Source organism: Puma concolor, chromosome A2 (assembly GCF_028749965.1).
Source record: "Puma concolor isolate L17-30 chromosome A2, mPumCon1.1.hap2, whole genome shotgun sequence".
Taxonomy (NCBI): Eukaryota; Metazoa; Chordata; class Mammalia; order Carnivora; family Felidae; genus Puma; species Puma concolor.
This window is the reverse complement of record NC_141668.1, coordinates 96,393,535-96,416,259: the sequence shown is the minus strand read 5'-3', so window position 1 is coordinate 96,416,259 and position 22,725 is coordinate 96,393,535. Positions and strand designations below refer to the sequence as shown.

General features: G+C 37.7%; 1 protein-coding gene across 5 annotated transcripts in view; it reads right to left on the bottom strand.

Moving 5' to 3' along the window:
- The window catches only part of SUGCT (succinyl-CoA:glutarate-CoA transferase), a 781,793-nt gene that overhangs the window by 716,306 nt on the left and 42,762 nt on the right, over positions 1 to 22,725 (bottom strand). For all 5 annotated transcript variants that reach the window (XM_086697015.1, XM_086697014.1, XM_025929553.2 and 2 more), the window contains exon 6: positions 18,761 to 18,881. In XM_086697015.1, coding sequence (XP_086553141.1) covers positions 18,761 to 18,881 — 121 coding nt within the window. The remainder of the gene's footprint in view (positions 1 to 18,760; positions 18,882 to 22,725) is intronic.

Sequence of the window (22,725 nt, the reverse complement as noted above, 5' to 3'; positions counted from 1 at the left end):
AGAGCCCGATGCGGGGCTTGAACCCATGAACCATGAGATCATGACCTGAGCCAAAGTTGGACGCTTAACCGACTGAGCCACTCAGGTGCCCCTAAATAAACTTTCAAAAAAGACTTAAAATATTAGATGTTATGTTATATAGCCACTCTAAATGTAAATTTTTTCTTGATTCCATTTATTATGTCTACAATCATTTTCATTGTAGAGAATTGTTTTCCTTCTTGGGAATATAGGCACAGAACTCAGATTCTAGCTTTAACATCATAATGCACTTTCTATCCTAAATATCCTTAGAGTTTTTACTCAAAAGAGAATGAAAGGGAACAAACAAATAAATAAAATAAAAGCAAAAGGATAGTATTTTCGTCTCCATCCTGTGGTATCATCCCACCTTCAGACCATTAATAATGCTCTAGATCTGGGACCTGCAAACTCTGTCAAGCACTAGATAGTAAATATTTTAGACTGTGTGAGGTTGGGGGTGTCTCTGTTGCAACTACTCAACCCTGCTGTTGCAATGCAAAAATAGCCATAGATCATATATAAACAAATGGGGATGGCTGTGTTCCTACAAAACTTTATTTTCAAAAGATGACAAATGGACAGATTTGGCCCACAAGCCCTTCCAGGTGCCTGTTCTATGTAACTGAGTTGAGGAACTTCAAGGAATCCAATGAAATGCTGGAAGTGCAATGGTAGGCACATGAGAGGGAAACATTTGCCTCTCCACACCCATATCTCACAATCTGAGATTCTTCCTGTGCCTTATCCGGCACACCCACCCCATTTTCATCTGAGAAGTACTTGGGCCACACAGTCAGTAACTATTCCTTTCACATTAGCTTTGGTTGTTTCCAAGACTGCATAACTCAAGAGAGTCAAAAAGACCAGACAGCTTAGGTCCATTATCTCCATGGCTTTCAGATATAATAAACAATTTAAGTCCAAGTGACAGATCAGACCTGAGATGGTGGAGAGGGTAAAGGACAGAAGCATACAGCATCCCCCCCAAAGAAGCAAAAGACCCACAGAAGCACGGAGGATAAAAACTGAAGACTGGGGGCGCCTGGGTGGCTCAGTCGGGTAAGTATGGGATTTTGGCTCAGGTCACGATTTCATGGTTCGTGAGTTCGAGCCCCGCTGAAGCATAGAGCTTGCTTTCGATCTTCTGTCTCCCTCTCCCGCTGTCCCTCCCCAGCTCACACGCTCTCTCTCAAAAATAAGCAAACATTATAAATAAATAAACAAGTAAATAAAGACTTAGTTGCTGATAAATGATCCTGAGCACCTTCAACTAAACGCTGACAGGTAAAAGATCTAAATGAGGGTATCTGTGTGGACACAAACATGTACAGCCTAGTGGAATCACTGCACCCACATGCTGTGTTAGAAATAGAACTGATAGTATGTGAGACACAAGCGCCCAAGGTTCTGTGCGGGAAGAAGAGTAGAAGATTTAAAACATAATGGTGGAGGGGTGCCTGGGTGGCTCAGTCTGTCAAGCAACTGACTTCAGCTCAGGTCACGATCTTACAGTTTGTGGGGTCGGGCTCTGCGCTGACAGCTCAGAGCCTGGAGCCCATTTCGTAGTCTGTGTCTCCCTCTCTCTGCCCCTCCCCTTCTCACGCTGTCTTTCCTTCAAAAATAGATAAACATGTAAAAAAAAAAAAAAAACATAAGGGTGGTAATAGAACAAATAAAGTTCTGAGTGTATCTAATATGGTGAAGGTAGGAGGTCCCACACTACCATTTTGGCTTTCCTTAGGGATCTGTGAGAAACACGACTGAAATTTCTGGCTGGAGTAGGAGAAATGAACCCTCCTAGAAATATCTGGGACTATAACATTTCATTTGTCAGATTGGAAATTTTTATAAAACTGTATCTTTATTTTGAAGTAAGACCGGCAATTCTCATAGAACTCTCATGATTATAACTATTTATTCTGACAGGCAATTCTTCTTTCAGAAAGTATTCATTTAGATGAATAAATATTTGCCTCAATCCTCTGAGTATTTCATAGGCAATGGTAGGAATGATAAATTGTTCACAACAGAATGATAAATATAGGGTGAAAAGCAGTAAGAATCTAAACACATAGAATTAGTATTATGGAATAGGATTTTGACCAAAAGAAATGGAATATTGGTCAATATTAGTATTAAGCAAATTTACAATTATATTCTAATATATATACAGATACTAATCCCATCAGATTAAAAAGAAACAAAATCCTTGAAATAAAGGGCTTTTAATTTATACACATAAGAATCAATTTATTCTTGAACAAAGGAGTGTTTTCTATATTCAATACTTAGTCATCAAATATTTATATTTGTATACCACTATTCCAGATACAGTAAAACGTTTTCTTGTGGCTGTAGCATAGTAATTATAATTTTTCCCATAGTATACCTTGTAGCGTAAACTATTATTTATTTTACTTAATTATTTAACTTATTTTTTAATTTGAATTTCTACCTTTTAAATCATGATAAAGTCTGCATAACATAAATTTTGCCATTTTAACCAGGTGTAAGTGCACAGTGCAGTGGCATTTATATTGCCATCACCATTCAACCATCTCCAAAACTTTTTCACCTTCCCAAACTGAAACTTTGCATGAAACAAGAACTCCTCATTTTCCCTCCCCACAAACCCCAGCAACCACAGGTCTACTTCCTGTCTCTATGAATCTGACTATTCTAGGTACTTCATATGAGTGGAATCATAAGTATTTGTCCTTTTGTGGCTGGCTTATTTCACTTAGCATAACATCTTCAAGGATCATCCTTTAATTTTTTTTAATGTTCATCCATCCAACTTATGGCCATCTTGAATAATGCTGCTATGAACATATATGTGTAATATCTGTTCAAGTCCCTGTTTCAATCCTTTTGCACGTACACCCAGCAGTGGAATTGCTGGCTCATATGGTAATTCTGTTTAAATATCTGAGGAACCTCCATTGTGGTTTACATCATTATACATTCCCACCAACAATGCACAAGGGTTCCAATTTCTCCATATCCTCACCAACACTTATCTTTTGTAGTTTTTTTTAATAGTAGTCACCCTATGAGTGGTATCTCATTTTGGTATTGATTTGAATTTTCCTAATGATCAGTAACATTGAGCAGCTTTTCTTGTGCTCATTGGCGTTTGTATATTTGCTTTGGAGAAAAGTCTATTCAGGTCCTTTGCCCATTTTTTAACTGGCTTGTTTAAGACTAGCTTTTCTTATAAGCAAGTATGTTAGCCAAATTTTTTAACATCGGTATTTTTTCACTTGATAAACTTTTGTGGATTTTATGTTCCTTACAAATCAGAATCACTGATTACACGATCTGATATTCTAGCAACATCCTTTATCTTTCAGGATGCAGGACTATTTTAACCTCTGTGATTAAAAATACTGTAGTTCAAATCAAGGACTAAAAGTTGTAATATTGCACTAATGCTGGCTTGGAAGACCATCCAAAGACTAGAAAATATCATTAGTATTCATGAAATAAATGCTATCTAAATTTTATCTAACATTTATTTTTTGCATCCTTTGAAGTATAACATTTCTTCTTATCTAGCATTGCTTCTTTAAATTTATGGATTTATTTCCCAGGCCTATTACCATAAAGGGAAACAATTCAGTTTGATGACAGGGTTTTGGGATGATGACTAAGTCTTGGCATGTTGATTTGGCACGACACATGAAACACTTGATTTGTGAAGATTTTGAAATAATTACTGCTTTAACATTACCTAACATTGTCATCTTTTTTCCCCTCTTGCTGGTCGCTAGTCCCCAAGAAGTTCTTTAAATTGGAAACCACTATCCATATATTAGAAATTGAAGACCAAACATGAAACCAGCTGATTCTAGATGTATACCATATTTCTAGGCCAAGCCTGTCTCTTTTCTTCTGGAATTTTAAAGCACTGAGAAAACAGCTCAACCTCCCCACATCTTGAATTCCTCTTTTTTAATTTTTTTTAATGTTTACTTATTTTTGAGAGATAGAGACAGAGCATGGGCAGGGAAGGGGCAGAGAGAAAGGGAGACACAGAATCCAAAGCAGGCTCCAGGCTCCAAGCTGTCAGCACAGAGCCCGACACGGGGCTCGAACTCACAGACTGTAAGATCATGACCTGAGCCGAAGTCAGACGCTCAACCGACTGAGCCACCCAGGCGCCCCTTGAATTCCTTTTTTTACTGATCAATAGTATATGAAAAATAAAAGTAACTTGGGACTGGAGTAGGCCAAACATACATTTATGTATAAAATTCTGTCATGAGATGGTACTCACTGCATATCCATAAATACACCCAGCAGAGATCTTTTAAGAAGAGCAATTTTGTCTCTTTTAACATGATGGCAAGTCATTTTGTCCATGTTCCAGTCCAGTAGATATTCTTAATCCCACAGTTTCATAAAGAGTTCCCAAAGGGGGTGCCTGGGTGGCTCAGTCAGTTAAGTGCCCGGCTCTTGATTTCAGCTCAGGCCAGGATTTCATGTTCGTGAGTTCGAGCCCCGTTTGGGATTCTCTCTCTCCCCCTCTCTCTCTGGCCCTCCCCTGCTCATATTATCTCTCTGTATGTCTGTCTCTCTCTCTCAAAATAAATTTTAAAAAGGGGTGCCTGGGTGGTTGAGTCGCTTAAGCGACTAACTCCTGATTTCGGCTCAGGTATGATCTCATGGTTCATGAATCTGAGCACTATCCGTGCTGATAGTGCAGAGCCTGCTTGAGATTCTCCTCTCTTCCTCTCTCTCTGCCCCTTCCCTGCTTGCGCTCTGTCTGTCTCAAAGTAAATAAATAAACTTTTTAAAAAATAGTAAAAAATTTAAAAATAAATTAAAAAAAGAATTCCCAAGGGAAGCTATTATAATGCTCCTTATACCCAGTAACAACTGGGTATCAGCTATAAAGTGGTATTTGCTATTGAGAAAAGATACTTACTTGGAAATTATGTATATGGAAAAACTTGACCTTTGCATTTGTGTTTAAATAATTGAAAACACATAGGAAATTAGCCAAAGCATTTTTATCATTAAATATTATCCTTTCATTCTTAAAAATTTTGAAGACAGATATCTCAGGTCTGCTCTACTTAATATTATTCTTTATTACCTGGAAAACATTTCTTCAACAAAATAGGAGTTAGAGTGTTCAAATGTCTCACCTCAGTTCATCTGAGGCTTCAAATCCAAAAAGAATGCCATTAATTGCCAGAATACCAGTGTAGGTCATGCTGAACTATTATGAAGCCAGTCTTGCTGCCCTTAGCTTATCATCCATGAAGGGATGCAAGAAGGTAGAGGCAAATAAGACCTTTAGCAAGGGTTTCCCTAGAAGGAGTTGTCAGCAGGCCATGCATTTCACCCTGCCCAACTGCCTCCCCTTTCCTTCAAGCCACTTGAGGGACTCTTCAAAAAGAGTATCTGAGGGGCGCCTGGGTGGCGCAGTCGGTTAAGTGTCCGACTTCAGCCAGGTCACGATCTCGCGGTCCGTGAGTTCGAGCCCCGCGTCGGGCTCTGGGCTGATGGCTCAGAGCCTGGAGCCTGTTTCCGATTCTGTGTCTCCCTCTCTCTCTCTGCCCCTCCCCTGTTCATGCTCTGTCTCTCTCTGTCCCAAAAATAAATAAACGTTGAAAAAAAAAAAATTAAAAAAAAAAAAAAAAAAGAGTATCTGAGATCTTGGCCCTGTTCTGAGAACTGGAAATTATGTAAGGACTTGACACGTGGCCTAAAAACATACCAAAAGCAAGAAGTTACGGTTAAATCAGGTAAAAGGAGCAAAAGTAACAGGTTTGGGAGTAAACTGCACTCCTGCCAATGATGAAGAAGAGAAAGGAGGAGTTTTCCTTATGAGCCAAGTAGACCATCAGCAGAGCACAACTAGCTCATATAAAAGGAATTCTATGGGGCATCTGGGTGTCTCAGCAAGACTTCAGCTCAGGTCATGATCTCACAGTTCATGGGTTCAAAACCAGGGTCGGGCTCTGCGCTAACAGTGCGGAGCCTGCTTATGATTCTCTGTCTCCCTCTTTCTCTGCCCCTCCCCACTCATGTTCATTCTCATTCTCTCTCTCTCTCTCTCTCCCTCCCTCCCTCCCTCCCTCCCTTCCTGTCAAAAAAAGTATAAGGAATTCTATCCATGAGGGCTGCCTATAGGACCATGTGACCTGAGTGGATAGTCTCTATGTACAGAGGACCACAATGAGACAGGGACTGGAGGGGAAGAACTACAGTCTGAGGTCTCAGGATCCTACAAAGCTCCCCGCAAGACAAAGAGCCACCACCTGAGATTCAGGGGAACAGAAGTCTCCAGCACAGGGCTCCAATTACACCAGTCAACTGAAGGCTTTTTGTGGGCTCACAACTCGGTTCCCTTTCCCTAAGAGGACCTGACTCTGAAGGAATTACACACAGCAGCTAGCAGTATGGAAGAGAATCATGGAAGAATGAAGAAAATATCACCTCCCAACTCTCTCTCTCTCTCCCTCTCTCTCTCACTCCAGGTTTCCCCAAAGACAGGCCCAAGTTGGGGAAAGGGAAAAGTCATAAATTCCACAAGAGTCTGAAGTTATGATTTTAGATTGAGCTGGACTTTTTAATACTTTACATGAAACAGCAGGAAAAATATTGATAGGACTTGCCTGGGATTTCATCCATGAGCAATGAAAATGAGTCAAGACTGCAGGTTGCAGAGGTAGGGTGGGGGAGAATAAAGTTTCTGCCTATTCTCCACTGAGTCCAACTCGAACAACACATCTGTTATATGTGTGAGGGTAAAAAGAAGTATTTGAAGATAAAAAGGTTATTCCCTTCGGGAATAAAATAAAGGCATAAAGTCACTTTCTGGAGCCAGTCCATGTCTACAGACAAAATATAATCTCAGTCCTCAGCTTTATGGGCTGTGTTTTGAAATCTTGTATTTATGTGCTAAGTCTCTCTTCCCCTGCAGAGATGGTGTCATTATTTGTTTAAATAATGAGTTTGGTATGAAATGGTAAATATGTCAAACCACACTTTTGCTGGGGATCACTGACTATAAAGTTGGACAGATGGCCACAATACTCTGAATTTCTGGAGAAAAAAACACTTCCTGAGAAGACAGGGTGCAACCAAGACATTCATAATTTAGACCAGTAGTTTCCAATTATTTTGACTATAAGGACCCTTTTAATGTCATATCCATATTGATTATTGACCCAATCTAGAAATGATGCTTACTGCCATGTGAATGCCACAAGAACTAAACTGGACTACAAATTTTAGAGATGGAAAGAAAGAAAGAAAGAAAGAAAAACAAAAACAAAAAACAAACTTGCCCATTGTTATTCCATTTGACTTGACTCTGAGTCTTTCTCTTCTTTCCTTCCTTCCCTTCTTTCTCCCATCCTCCTCCATCCATTCCTCCCTCCTTTCCTTCCTTCCTTCTTTTTCTCTCCTTCAAAATTTTGATGGATTTACAGTGCAGGCAGACTTCTAATTATTCTTTTCTAAGAGATGTGGTTATGTGGTGAATACGCAGAAAATGATGAGAATATATATATACACACACACACAGACTAACTCACTCCGGAAGAATCCAACCGCAGCACTGTTTTGTTTTGTATTGCCGTTGCCATGATATGAATGTTGGATGCAGTTGCTACATGATTTGCCATATCCATTTGGGCTCACCCCTCTCGGCTATCAACTCTGAAGCACTATGGAGGCATGGTGATTTCTTTAGTAATCTACAGAAATTTCATTTTAATAACTACTCTCTGTAACATGAACTGTATTTCAACGTCCAATTTTTTTTCACTTTTCTGAATGGCTTCATGAAAATATAATTTATACAGCATTAAATCCACCCACCATAAGTACATAAATCAATAGACAGAGTTTTACAACCATCGCCACAATCTAAAAAGTCTCCTCATGCTCATTTGCAGTTAATCCCCCGCTCCCATCTCCAGCTTTAGGCAACCACTGATCTGCTTTCCAGCTTATAAATTTGTCTTTTCCTAGACATTTCACGTAAATGGAATCAGACAATACCTAGTCTTTTGCATCTGGCCTTTTTCATGCAGCTTGATGTTTTCTGAGGTTTACCCATACTGTAGTATGAGTCAATACTACACTCCTTTTGACAGCCGAGTGGATCACGCTCTTTATCATATGTCTCAAGTCACAGTCAAAGCCAAAGCTCATGCCGATTTTCTCCTATGTCCTTCTTGTGTGCACTAATATGGTTACCATAGATTTTGAACGTTGACCTGTCCTGCATTCCTGGGATGAATCCCACTCGATTGTGATGTATTGTCATTTTATACACTGCTGGATTCAATTTGTTCATATTTTGTGGAGAATTTTTGCTTCCTTGTTCATGAGGGACATTGGTCTTTGGTTTTCTTTTCTTGAAATGTCTTTAGTTTGGAATCAGGGTAATGCTGGCCTCACGAAATGAGTTTGGAAGTATTTCCTGCGTTTCTAATTTCTGGAAGAGGTTGTGTAGAATTGACAGCATTTCTTACTCAGTGTTGGTAAAATTCACCATGAAACCATCTGGGCCTGAAGTTTTCTTTTCTAAAGGGTATTTAACTAAAAATATAATGTCTCTAATAGATATAGCACGATTCACATTAGTTCCTCTTGACTGAGTTTTGGTACTTTGTGTCTTTTAAGGAATTATTCTATTCTATTTTATGTCAATTTTTTAATTCATGGGCATAGAGTTATTTGTAATATTCTGTTGATATCCTTTCAATGCCTTTGTTGTCAGGAGTGATGGCCCTTCTTTCATTCCTGATACTTTGTATTACTGATAACTTTGTATCTTCTCTCTTTTTATCTTGGTCAGTATGACTAGAAGTTTATCAGTTGTGTTTTGTTTTTGTTTTTGTTTTTGAGTATAGTTGACACACAGTGTTACTTTAGCTTCAGGTGTACCACATAGTGATTGAACTTCTCTATACATTATGCTCACCACAAGTGTAGCTACTTTCTGTCACCATGCAATGCTATTACAATATTGTTGATTATATTCCCTACGCTGTGGCTTTTATTCCCATGACTTACTCATTCCATAACTGGAAGTGTGTATCTCCCACTCCCCTTCACGTATTTTGCCCACCCTTTCCCCACCCCCGGCAACCATCAGTTTGTCCTCTGCATTTCTAGGTCTAATTCTGCTTTTGTTTCTTTATTCATTTGTTTTGTATTTTAGATTCCACAGATGAGTGAAATCATATGGTGTTTGTCTTTCTCTGATTTTATTTCACTTAGCATAATACTCGAGGTCCATCCATGATATCACAAATGGCAGAGCTCATCCTTTTTTATGGTTGTGCAATTCAGTGTTCAATATTTATAATGAAGTTCTTTGATGACTTAATCAGTATTTGATTCCTACTTATTTTAAAGATTGTTTTTAATGTAATTTGGATCGTATCCCTCTACTGCTTAAATCTTTCCCAGTATGCCACGGCCCTTGCACCCTTATATAGTGTCTTGTCAAGCATCCTGGTTGTTTTTGGTATTTCAGTCACAGTGGTATTCTCTTAGGCCTTTAAAGGTATCTAGGTCCTTCCTACCTCAGGGCCTTTGTGCACGGTGTTCTCACTGCCTGAACTGCTCTTCCCCTTGATCCTTGAATGGCTGGCTCTTACTCATATTTTAGGTCTACTAAATGATAACTCCCCAGAAAAGCCTTTGCTGACCATCCCATTTACAGTATGCATCCCCTCCTCTATTAATCTCTGTCACAGTACCTTATTTGATTCTTTCATAATAACACAATTTATTAATACATGCCATTGTATTTTTTTAACTTCTTTATAAAATGTCTCTAACACTAGGCTGTAAGCTCTCAAAAGGCAGAAATCATGTCTGCATTGTTCAACCTGTATACTCAACACAGCCAGGCAATACAGAAGCTCAAGAAACATGCATTGGAGGGGTGCCTGGGTAGCTCAGTCAGTTGAGCAGCCAACTCTTGATTTCAGCTTGGGTTATAATCCCAGGGCTGTGGGATCGAGACCCACATCTGGCTCCATGCTGGGTGTGGAGTCTGCTTGAGACTCACTCTCTCTCTCTCTCTCTCTCCCTCTCTCTCTCTCTCCCTCCCTCCCTCCTTCCCTCTCCAAATTTAAATTAAATTTTTTAAAAGCAATATGCATTGGAGTGGGAGGAGGAAGACAGAAGAAAGTAAGGGAGGGAATTATTTGGGCATTTCTGGATCTTTTGTTATGTCAAATGTAAAAGGGTATACAAGAATAATATAACAAATACACATGCTTATTTGGCAAGCAAGTTGAAGTCTTGTGTCTTGTGTCCCTTCCATGTCCCATACCCCTCCCTTTCCACTCCCAAGGGGTAAGCATTCTCTTAAATTTAGTATTTCTCACTACCATGCAGGTCTTTATATTTATATTTATATAATATATATAATATTTATATTTATATAATATATATAATATATTAAATAATATATTTATTTTTATATTCACCACATTTAAGTGAATTACTAAAAAATATACATGATTTTTATTATTTTAACTCTGCATAAATAGCATCATCCTGCATATCAGTTTTTGTAACTTGCTTTCTTCACTGAATTTTATGTTTGGAAAATTCATCTAATTCATTTCACGTTGTTCTAGCTTATTCTTTCCACTGCTTAATAGTATCCCATTATATTACACATTTATCCATTTTCATATTGAAATACACTTCATCTCATATTTTCACCTTTTGGCTATTAAAAACAATGCTGCTGTGAACATTTTCCATGTCCCCTCATGCACATGTTCAAGACTTTCTATAGGGACATGCCTAAAGATGAAACTGGAGATCATAGGGTAGACTCAAGTACAATCTCAAAGAGCTTGCCAAATTGCTCTCCAACACGGGTATCATTTTCCAACATGGATATCAGTCCTCCAGCAATGTTCATGGATTTCTTTGCTTTATCCACACTTAGTAGTGTCAGACTCTTAAATGTCTTACAATCCCTTCAGTGTGAAATGGAATATTATTTCTGTTTTAATTTGCATTGGTCTAAAAACAACTGAGCCTGAGTAACTTTTTATAGCCAGTCAGGTTTCCTTTTCTGGAGATTGCCTATTTTTCTGCTGAATTGTTTCTTTTTTCTATTTGATTTTAAGGAATTTTTAATATATTCTGGTTATTAATCTTTGGTCCGTTACCTTCTAAGGGTCTGTGATTCATCTTGCTTTTATATGGTGGCTTCTGATGCACAAAAGTTTTTCATTTTAATAAGTAGCGAAGTTTATCAATCTTTTCTTTGTAGTTTATACTTTTCGTATGTTGTCTACAAAATTCTTCCCTGCCCTAAGGTCATAAAGATGCTTTCCTATATTATTTTCTATAAGTTTTAAAGTTTTGCTTTTTATATTTAGGGCATAAATTGACCTGGAACATTATTTTATTATATAGAATAAACTAAAGTTTATTCAATTTTTATCTTTCCCCATAAGGATAATTAATGTTCAACCATCAATTATTGTTTACTCTATTCTTTAATGATTTATAGTATAAGCCCTAAAAAAACATGTTTCCATATATATGCCCACATGTTTCTGAGCTCTCTATTCTGTTCCATTGATGTATTTCTTTATCCTTGTACTAATATTATGGGTTGCATGTCTTTATATCTAAAAGGGCAAATCTGCCTACCAGGTTCTTCCTTAAAACTGCCTTAACTATTCTTAGCTCTTAAGTAGAGTCCTCAGACTTTTTCTATTTAAAATTTTAAAATGGGTCTAATTCTCTAAAATATTCTCTTTGATATGAGTCCTGAGGTCCCTCCTGAGTACCTATCCCCAAGAGAAATCCTGTAATCTGTCCATACAAGGACAGAGATTAAGAAAATGCCATGGGAGTTGGGGGGTGGTGCCTGGCTAACTCAGTCAGTAGAGCTTGCAACTCTTGATCTTGGGGTTGCAAGTTAAAGCCCCATGATGGGTGTAGAGATTACTTAAAAATAAAATTTTTAAGAAAAAAATAAGAAGATGCCATTGGGGAATTCACAAAAATCAAAAGGGTACTTTGCAAACCCCTTTCCTAATAATAATAATAATAATAATAATAATTTATTAAAGGGCAAACAGTGTTCCTACCACAAAATTAGTCTAGTCAATAATATAATGTAATGTTTATCCTTCTAGAAAGAAAAAATAATGAAGTTGATAATAAAAAAAGTAAATATTTTAAAATGTGGTAGAGAGGTATGGCCAACTAATCTTTGACAAAGCAGGAAAGAATATCCAATGGAATGAAGACAGTCTCCAGCAAGTGGTACTGGGAAAACTGGACACCGACATGCAGAAAAATGAACCTGGACCACTTTCTCACATCATATACAAAAATAAGCTCCAAATGGATGAAAGACCTCAATGTAAGTCAGGAAGCCATCAAAATCCTCAAGGAGAAAGCAGGCAAAAACCTCTTTGACCTTGGCCACAGCAACTTCTTACTCAACACATCTCTGGAGGCAAGGGAAACAAAAGCAAAAATGAACTATTGGGACCTCATCAAAATAAAAAGCTACTGCACAGCAAAGGAGAAAAATCAACAAAACTAAAAGGCAACTGACAGAATGGAAGAAGATATTTGCAAATGACACATCAGATAAAGGGTTAGTATCCAAAAATCTATAAAGAACTTATCAAACTCAACACCCAAAAAACAAATAAGCCAGTGAAGAAATGGGCAAAAGACATGAATAGACACTTCTCCAAAGAAGACATCCAGATGGCCAACCAACACATGAAAAAATGCTCCACATCACTCATCATCAGGGAAATACAAATCGAAACCACAATGAGATACCACCTCACACCTGTCAGAATGGCCAACATTAACAACTCAGGCAACAACAGATGTTGGTGAGGATGTAGAGAAAGAGGATCTCTTGCATTGTTGGTGGGACTGCAAGGGGGTGCAACCACTCTGGAAAACAGTATGGAGGTTCCTCAAAAAACTAAAAACAGAACTACCCTACGACCCAGCAATTGCACTACTAGGCATTTATCCAAGGGATACAGGTATGCTGTTTCAAAGAGACACATGCACCCCAATATTTGTAGCAGCACTATCAACCATAGCCAAAGTATGGAAAGAACCCAAATGTCCATCGATAGATAAATGGATAAAGAAGATGTGGTATATATATATACAATGGAGTATTATTCAGCAATCAAAAAGAATGAAATCTTGCCATTTGCAACTACATGGTGGAACAAGAGGGTATTATGCTAAGCGAAATTAGTCAGAGAAAGACAAATATCATATGACTTCACTCATATGAGGACTTTAAGAGACAAAACAGATAAACATAAGGGAAGGGAAGCAAAAATAATAAAAAAAAAAACAGGGAGGGGGACAAAACAGAAGAGACTCTTAAATATAGAGAATAAACAGAGGGTTACTAGAGGGGTTGTGGGAAGGGGGAGATGGGCTAAATGAGTAAGGCACATTAAGAAATCTACTCTTGAAATCATTGTTGCACCATATGCTAACTAACTTGAATGTAAATTTAAAAAATAAATAAAATAAAAAAATAAAATAAAACAGGGGCGCCTGGGTGGCTCAGTCAGGTAAGAGTCTGACTTCGGCTCAGGTCATGATCTCGCAGTTCATGAGTTCGAGCCCCGCATTGGGTTTCACTGACAGCTCAGAGCCTGGAACCTGTTTCGGATTCTGTGTCTCCCTCTCTCTCTGCCCCTCCCCAGCTCATACTCTCTCTCTCAATAATAAATAAAACATTAAAAAAATTAAAAATAAATAAAAAAAATAAATCCTAGCTCTGAAAAAAAATAAATAAAATAAAATAAAATAAAATGTGGTAGAGAGGATTTTTAATACTAAATTTTTATAATTAATAACACGCTCAGAAGATGCAAAGGAAAACAGGTACAACCTAAAATTAAAGTGTTAATGGGGCGTCTGGGTGGCTCAGCCGGTTAAGTGTCCGACTTTGGCTCAGGTCATGATCTCACAGTTTGTGGGTTTGAGCCCCACATCAGGCTCTGTGCTGACAGCTCAGAGCCTGGAGCCTGCTTCGGATTCTGTGTCTCCCTCTCTCTCTGTTCCTCCCCCGCTCATGCTCTGTCTCCCTCTCTCCTTCAAAAACAAATTAAAAAAAAAAAACATTAAAATTAAAGTGTTAAGGGAAGTATTATACTTCTACAAATATACAGAAGTAGAGAATGGTCACTTAAAACAAAAAACTTAAAAAATATAAATATGTACTTTAAGAGATTTTTCTCTACCCACTGGTACAAAGGAAACACTAGTTTTCTCAAAAAGTAATTCTTGGGGCACCTGGGTGGCTCAGGTGGTTAAGTGTTCGACTTTGGCTCAGGTCAAGATCTTGCAGTGTGTGAGTTTCAGCCCCGCGTCGGGCTTTGTGCTGACAGCTCAGAGCCTGAAGCCTGTTTCGGATTCTGTGCTTCCTTCTGTCCCTGCCTCTCCCCCACTCGCACTCTGTCTCTCTGTCTCTCTCTCTCTCTGTATCTCTCTCTCTCTCAAAAATAAAGATTAAAAAAAAAAAAATTGTTTTTAAAGTAATTCCTAGTGGCTTATAGCTTTTTAAACACTGCCCCCTAATGTTCACACTCTGAAATGATAAGAGGACCTTGCTAACAAAAATAATCTGGTCCTTCCTCCCCTGTGATCAGTCTAGCATTTTTGTCCTGCAGACCAGATTTCACATACTGAGGCAATTTCAACCACACAACTGTCAGAGTGCATTAAAGTAAATCTCTCAACCATTCTAAGATTACTCTCATCAGCAATAAGGCCAACATGTGAGTGAGAACAGACTATTTGGGCTTGGACAGCACTGACAGAACAGCAATGCCACTGGGAAACATCAGGAAAGTCTAGGATCCCAATCATAACATGTGCAACTTTAGACTGATCTAATCAGTCTTATTAAAAAATATCAAAAACAAACACTGATTACCAAGAATATCAAACTTTTAAAAAAGAGATGGCCCTTACTTTATATACACAAATTCATGACTCATAAATGACCTTTGCTTCCAAAAGAATCTGTTGAAATTTAAACTCCCTGATGAGCAAACTTGTTCATGACTTCCACCACTGAAAATATGATTAACAACAAATGAAAGAGAAGAGCAAGGATATGTTATTCTGAAGTCAAGCTGTTCGGTGTCTTATGGTCGCAAAGTCCATGTCATTACTTAACAATGATATATGTCTAAGTTTGCAAAGCATAGGGCACTTAATATTTAGTCAAGAGGCCTGAGTTTTAAACCCATCTGCCATTAAATATCTGTGTGACCAGAGGTCCCTTAGATGTTCTGGACCTGTTTCCTTATCAGGAAATAAAGGAGAATGGACTGTATGGATGTTATTCTAATGATTGTCAGGAGATGGGGATGTAAAGGATTACAGAATTATGGAAGGTATTTTTCCAGACTACAAATGCTTTTCCCCATCACTTCTTTATTTCCCCATCTGTAACACTGAAAAGAATATGAAATCCCCATTCTCCTCATAGCTGACAATTTCTGAATTATATAGTCTATCTCCAAGGCCCTTTGCCACACCAAAATGTTAATACGGGATCTGAGAACTGTAAGAAAACACAGAGATTCTCTAATCACAAGCCAAGGCCCAGAAGAACTCTTGGCTCTAAACATTTAGTTATAGTATGTGGAACTTTGAGAACTGTGGGGCTCCCCATGTGGATTATTAGCATTTTATTAGGCTGGGGGATATGATAAAATACATTATTATTCCCAAACTTTACCCCTCTTGAAATCCACACCTTGCCATGTGACTCCGTAGTTCCTGCCACGTAGAGTAGAATATATTTCGACCACACATTGGTAGTGGCTTTTGGCCATATGACTTTCCTTGACCAAAGTAAAGTAAGCAAATCAGATGTGAGCACATGCTTTAAATGTGCTTGTGAAGTTGGGCTTGTTCTCTGCACGCTTGCCTTTCACTATGAGAAGATGCATTTGGTAGCCACTGATCCAAGGGGTATAAGAGACATGGAGAACAGGCCAGGCGCCCAACATAAAACTTGGAGCCCAATCTAACCAGTCATAGATCAGCCAAATCGCAGCCAACCCAAATTCATGAGAATGAGAAATAAAGACTTACTGTCATATGAGATTTTGCATTTGCCAATTACATAGCATTTTTATGATAACAGGATAATTCAGAAGATAATATTTTACCTATTTTAATAGTTCAGACTTCAACATTTCCATTGGACTGTGATATTTTATGGAAAAATCTTTCCCTCTCTCTGACACATATAAATATTGTCATACAGATACAAAAACAAAAGTGTGATTACAGGTCTATAAAATAGCACATCTAAGAAAGACTCAGATCTAGAGGCAAAGAGTCATCTACTATGTACAGACTCTGTCTCTCATGCTGATTCAGTAGAGAAGTTAACGATCATTGGGCCCTTCATCCTCTTTAAAATAATATCAGTCAAACATTGCAGTTATAGCCTAATTTATATGAAAATAGCACCACAAAACTGTACCATGAAAAGCACTATTTTTACTAAAGCAATATGTCACAGTCAAAGTATTATTGTATCCCAAGTAACCCGAATGCATAGAAACAGAAGTATTTTGGCTATTACTTTATGACTAACAGATATCTTTAATCCTATCACTCTTCGACTACCTCTACCATGACTACTCTAATTCAGGCCACCAACATCTCTAGCCTGGACTAGTTCAATAGCTTCACAACTGTTCTTCCACTTCTACCCTTGTCTTCTACAATCTTTTTCTCAACACGGTACCTAAACTCATCCTTAAAAAAAAAAATGTCACATCATATCATTCTTCTGCTCAAAACACTCCATTGGCTTATACACTTATTCAAAATAAAAGTCAAACTCCTTCAGTAAGAGTCACCCTGAACTCCATGATCGTGCTAACCAACATCTCCCTGAGTTTCTTCCTATTACATTCCTCTTGGCTCACTCTGCCTTGCTGGTCCTCAAACATGCCCAGCACATTCCTGCCTCAGGTCCTTTGCACTTGCTGTTTTATTTTTATTTTTTTTATGTTTATTTATTTCTGAGACAGAGAGAAACAGAGCATGAGTGGGAGAGGGGCAGAGAGAGAGAGGGAGACACAGAATCTGAAGCAGGCTCCAGGCTCTGAGCTGTCAGCACAGCTCACAAACTGTGAGATCATGACCTGAGCCAAAGTCGGTCGCTCAACCGACTGAGCCACCCAGGTGCCCCTGCACTTGCTGTTTTTCTTTCCTGAAACCATCTTTGCCAATATCTACATGATTCACTCCTTTACTTCATCCAGGTCTCTGCTCAAATGTCACCTTATCAAGGGAAACTTCTCTTACTTCCAAGCATAAAATAGCTAGCTCCTCCTCACCTCATCCCCCTCGCCCTACTTTATTTCTCTTTTGCCCTTATCACTACTGGGTTCAATTATAAAAGACAAAAACAAAAGAATGTTTTTGTTTCTGTATTTACTATCTATCTCCCTAACCTATAATGCAAACCTCAATGAAAGTATAAATATGGGGGCGCCTGGGTGGCGCAGTCGGTTAAGCGTCCGACTTCAACCAGGTCACGATCTCGCGGTCCGTGAGTTCAAGCCCCGCATCAGGCTCTGGGCTGATGGCTCAGAGCCTGGAGCCTGTTTCCGATTCTGTGTCTCCCTCTCTCTCTGCCCCTCCCCCGTTCATGCTCTGTCTCTCTCTGTCCCAAAAATAAATAAACGTTGAAGAAAAAAAAAAAATTAAAAAAAAAAAAAAAAAAAGAAAGTATAAATATGTGTTATTCAGTGCTACATCCCAGGACCTTAGAATATTGCCTGGCAGATCATAGGCCTGCAGTAAATATTTAGAAGATGAATGAATAAAGACTGAAAATATTAAGAAAGTTTTCTGACAAAAACTATCAATGTAACTTGGAATTTTCAGAGCCACCTCTCTATATTGCATCCCTAATTAATACATAATTGCTTATAAAATAGAAAACTTAACTAATATAATGACTTTTTTCTTTTGGACCTAAAGACACACACACACACACACACACACACACACACACACACACACACACAATGTTCACCGGCTCAACAATCTGGAAGACTATATATAAAGCACTCTTTTCCTTCACCTGGCTTAACGCTTTTGAATATATTAAAGGGATATGTTGGGATCCTGTGCTATCTTTTTTTTTAATGTTTTTATTTTTATTTTTTTTTTTTTTGAGACAGAGAGAGACAGAGCATAAACAGGGGAGGGGGAGACACAGAATCTGAAGCAGGCTCCAGGCTCTGAGCTGTCAGCACACAGCCCGACACGGGGCTCTAACTCACAGAGTGTGAGATCATGACCTGAGCTGAAGTCAGACACTCAACCAACTGAGCCACCCAGGCGCCCCGAGACACTGTGCTATCTTAAAGCCAACTAATATTTCACCTATATTTCTATGTATTAATTAATAACAGTACTTCGTAAATGTTTGTAGAATATCAGTAGAAAAATGGGCAAAAAACTACAGACATACAATACAAGAAGAAATACAAACAGCCAATCAAAGCATGAAAATCTTCATTTAGGTTAATGTTCTTTAACGATGAGTTGGGGGTGAGGGCAAGGGAGAACGGAATCACTTCAGGAAAGCCAACACTAGCAAGAGGTTTCTTACGTACATAAAGAAACCCAATAACTGAAAAGTCTACTCACTGGGGAGGGTGTGGGGTACAGATACCTGTGATGGAACAATAGATGATGTGAGGAGCAATCTTGTCTATATCTTCATATCCTAGGCCCATTGCAGACAGTTTGCCAGGGACATAGTTTTCCACAAACACATCACAAACAGCTGCGAGCTGAGGAAAGAGGTGAAGATGAGTCAGACTTCTTCAGGGACCTTCCAGACTTTCAACAAGCCCCCACATGACACAATTCTAGTTTCAGTAAACACAGTTGATCTTCACTTTGTAATAGTCCAGAAAAACAACAAGAAAAGTAGAATTACAAAGTAGAATTAAATAAACATAAAGGCTCTGGTCAACTACTTGAGATATTACTGCCAATAAAACAATGGCCATTAAAATATTCGGTAACTACCGTGGCGTTAAGTGGATTCTGCTTATGTTAAATGTTAAGAAATATCTAGGTTACATGGTCCCAACATATTCTCAGAAGTTTCAGTAGGAAAGGTAAAATATATGTATAAAAATATATGAAAAACATCTTCTAAACCCTTTATAAAAAACTAAATATGATGTTTTTTGCTATTCATCATGGTCACTATGTAATGTTCCTCATTACAACCTGAACATATAGGTGTTTAATACATGTAAACATGATTCAGAAATGTCTTCATACTTTTCAGATGCTTCCTTTCCAAAGAGTTCTAAATGTATTTAATTAATCATTTAAATATATATATTCATATTAATATAATATATATACATATATACATATATATAATATATATAAATATGCATATTAAACCATAGCTCAGTGAATCAGTAAGTCAGAAACAAGGCCCAGATTTTGATTCCCAGATCACTCCAATCCGAATTAGAGGACAATGAACCACTGTAAACCTTAACCTTAAATTTTCAAAATTTCAATTGTGACTACACATCTTTTAAGGTATGTTTTAAAGTCATCCAAAAATTATACTATTTCACCCAGAGAAATTCATTACAGTAATCCTTTTTTTTAAAGAATTTATTTTTAAGTAATCTCTACACCCAACGTGGGGCTCGAACCTACAATCCCAAGATCAAGAATCACATACTCCACCAGCCAGGGCCCCCATTACAGTAATTCTTGAACATATTCAAGTGCCTAAAAACTATTCAACAATTTTTTTAATTCCCATGGTGACATAGACTTAAATATATCCACACATACAAACTAATGTAATAGAGTAAGACTCTAGATAAAAGATGGGCAAACTTTTTCCATAAAAGGTCAAATAGTAAATATTTCAGCCTTTGAAGGCCACATACATTCCCTGTCAGATACTCTTCTTTATTTTCCTTCAGCAATCTTTAAAAATGTAAAATCGATTCTTAGTCCAAGGACCATACAGAAACAAACCTGATATGACCCACATTATCTACAAACCTCTGCTCTAGATTAAAAAGACTGAATTAGCATCAACTTTAGATGGAAACATGTAAATAAACTGAATGCCTATATGTTACTGTGTCACTGAATTTGGAATATATATATGGAATTGTCAGATTTAACAAAATTTGGAGGGAGGGGATCTCAGGAAACATCTCAAGGAAATAAGCTGTCATCCTCCAGAGCTCCTGAAACAGTGGCACCAGGAGCCAGGTAAACACTTCCCTGGAGAGAAATGATAAATATATTAAGACATAGGACAGAGATAGAAAGTTGAAGTATGCACTCCAAATCTCAAGCCATATAGGTGTCTTTCCAAATTTCAGGTACCAATTAACATTTGAGCTGTGTGTAAGCAACTCCATACCGGGAGAGTCCCAATAAAGATGCATTTACTTATTTATTGTTAATGATTCTACCAAGTACTGCTTGCTTAGGGATTTGGAGGAAGGCCAAGTGTTTATTTTAAATAAAACAAAATGGTACACTTTAATTTATTCCACAAATTCTTCTGAGCCTCTATTTACTATTGACAAGGCACTCTTGTGGGCTGTAAAGAAAACAAACTACATCAAACACATCTAGACTTCTACACTGGTCATCTCTTGCTGCATATATTCTGCATGGCGCACTATATAGCACCTTATGCAAATGACATTTAATGAATTATTTAATTTTTAAAAACTCTGTGTGGGTTCCCCAAGAAGTTAAACATAGAATTACCATATGACCCAGCAATGCCTCTCCTAGGTATATACTTAAAAGAACTAAAATCAGGGACCCAAACAGATACTTGTATGCCAATGTTCAAGGCAGCAGTATTATTTGCAATAGCCAAAAGGTGGAAATAATCCAAGTGTCCATCAGCAGACAAATGTATCCATCCATAAAGTGGAATATTATTCATAAAAAGAGGATGAAGTTCTGATACATGCTAGAACATACACAAACCTTTAAAATATTATATAAATGGGCTCCTGGGTGGCTCAGTCAGAAGGGTGTCCGACTTCAGCTCAGGTCATGATCTCGCGGTCCGTGAGTTCAAGCCCCGCGTTGGGCTCTGTGCTGACAGCTCAGAGCCTGGAGCCTGTTTCAGATTCTGTGTCTCCCTCTCTCTCTGACCCTCCCCCATTCATCCTCTGTCTCTCTCTGTCTCAGGGGCAAATAAACGTTTAAAAAAAATTTTTTTTAATATTATGCTAAATGACATTAATCAGACACAAAAATACAAATATTGTATAATTTCACTTATATAAAATACTCACAATAGGCAAACCCATAGAGACACAAAGTAGATGAAAGATTATCAGGGGCTGGAGTGAGTGTGAAGTGGAATTATTGCTTAATGGATACAGTTTCTGTCTGGGGTGATGCAACATTTTAGAAATAGATAGTAGTGGGCCACCTGGGTGGCTCAGTCGGTTAAGTGTCCAACTCTTGGTTTCCGGTCAGATCATAATCTCATGGTTCGTGAGTTCAAGCCCCACATCGGGCTCTGTACTGACAGTTGCAGAGCCTGCTTGGGATTCTCTGTCTCCCTCACTCTCTCTGCCCCTCCCCTGCTCACTCTCTATCTCTTTGTCTCAAAATAAATAAAACATTTAAAAACAATAGCAGTACTGATTATACAGTATTAGGAATATATTAATGCCACTGAACTGTGTACTTAAAAATGGTTAAAATGGAAATTTTTATGCTCTATATATTTTACCACAACAAAAAAATTTTTAACTATGTAAGGTATTTGTATTTTTAGACTTCTAAGGAATCCTAAATCACATCTCAATCTACATAAAGTATATAGATGGACCACAAACAAATGCACTATTTCAATAACAGAAGGAAATAAATATAATGAGTAATTTATATTAATATAAAAGTATAAAAATATTTCAAGTAACCAAAAAAAGCAGATTAAAAAACAATTACATGGTATTATCTCACGTTTTCGGGAAAAATGAGTATACAAGGACATAAAGAGATTGGATATGATATACTAAAATATTAATGTCTTTGCATGAACTTGTATTATTTCTTGGGTAACATGAAAAAAAAATGGTAACTAAAAAGAGCTGTGCTCAGAGTACCATGTAGTCTGGCTCTACAACATTACAAGAAAAATACAGAAAAGTTGAGTTTAAGAGCTAAATATTTCTACTAATAAAGATGCACAGTAGTTTTTTTATGATTACCCAAGAAATCAACATGTATGCATTTTGATATTTATTTATTAAGAAATACCCCAAAAAAGTTTATAGGGCAGAAATTATTCCTTTCTCCATTTTACAAATATTTATTTTAGATATGTACTAGCCACTTACTAGATATTGATTCCAAGCTGGTCTGTCATTGACCATATTCTGTCTCCCTCTCTGTTTTAGGATATTCACCCATTTCAAGATTATATCTATTCCCTACAGCTTTAGCTAATCATTCATAAGTATTCTAAGAAAATAGTGCAAAACTCAGAGCCATGAGAAATTGATCTCCCCACTAACTACAAGTATTATATGTGATAGTTACCTCAGTAGAGACCAAATGTTTACTGCATTTCCCTGATACAATGATCTACCAGGAAATAAAGGG